This window comes from Corvus brachyrhynchos, unplaced genomic scaffold (assembly GCF_000691975.1).
Source record: "Corvus brachyrhynchos isolate BGI_N302 unplaced genomic scaffold, ASM69197v1 C11796697, whole genome shotgun sequence".
NCBI classification, from domain to species: Eukaryota; Metazoa; Chordata; class Aves; order Passeriformes; family Corvidae; genus Corvus; species Corvus brachyrhynchos.
The window spans coordinates 283-1,059 of record NW_008245575.1 but is presented as its reverse complement, the minus strand read 5'-3'; the positions used below and the strand labels follow the sequence as shown (position 1 = coordinate 1,059).

Below are 777 nucleotides of genomic sequence, written 5' to 3'. Positions count from 1 at the left end.
TGAAATTCACAGACCTCACCCCAGCGGGAGGGCTCTGCTGCTGCCCTGCAGCACAAGCCAGGCACGGGGACGCTCCACGGGGACTCACTGCTGCCAGATGATTTTCAGGTTCGGGGGAAGCTCTGCGGCTGCGAGTTCATCGAGCTTGGTCCCGTCCTTCACGGGGGTGCGATAGAAACCCAGCACGTCCCCGGCGCGGCGCAGCTGGTGCAGCCGCGAGTTGGGCACAGCGTGGCCCAGCTCTGCGGCCAGCTGGGCCAGCAGGCGATGCTTCAGCCTGGTCTCCCTCAAGGGAGTCTGCTGCCAGTCCTCGGGGACACACGGCCCAAAGACCTCCCTGACGTGGGACTCGAGGCAGGTCCGCAGGTTCTCGGGAGGGAGGTAGCTCCGGCTGCGCGGCGGGGGGCAGATCAGGCTGCGCTCACTCCTCTCCTCCTTCTCAGGAACTGCTCCGTCTGCTTCCACGTCTTTCTCCTCCTTCCTGCTGGCACCGGAACAGAAACATTTTCAGCCTCTGGGCTACTCAAGACAGAGTCAGAGGCCATTTGTATTCATGGTGATTTAAATCAGACTCAGTCCAGACAGTTCACACATCCCATGGACACAGCAGGTCCATTGTCCATGAGGAACAGAAGTGCCCAGGCAGGGTTTGGCTTTCCCCAAGTGCTGCTCACCACACAGGCTGCCTCTGCCAGGCAGTCACCCACCCACTCACCTTATTTCACTGGTCTGAGTGAAAACAGCACTTTAACCCGACTAATTACTTGTTTCCTGTTA

At 59.8% G+C, this 777-nt stretch overlaps 1 protein-coding gene across 1 annotated transcript; it reads right to left on the bottom strand.

Annotated features, from left to right (window-relative positions):
• Positions 1–6: 6 nt before the first annotated feature.
• MRPL50 (mitochondrial ribosomal protein L50) lies at positions 7–507 on the bottom strand (the record flags this gene model as incomplete). Its single annotated transcript, XM_008642099.2, has 1 exon — positions 7–507. A coding segment is annotated over one exon (423 nt), but the record flags the coding sequence as incomplete, so codon positions are not given.
• Positions 508–777: the final 270 nt, after the last annotated feature.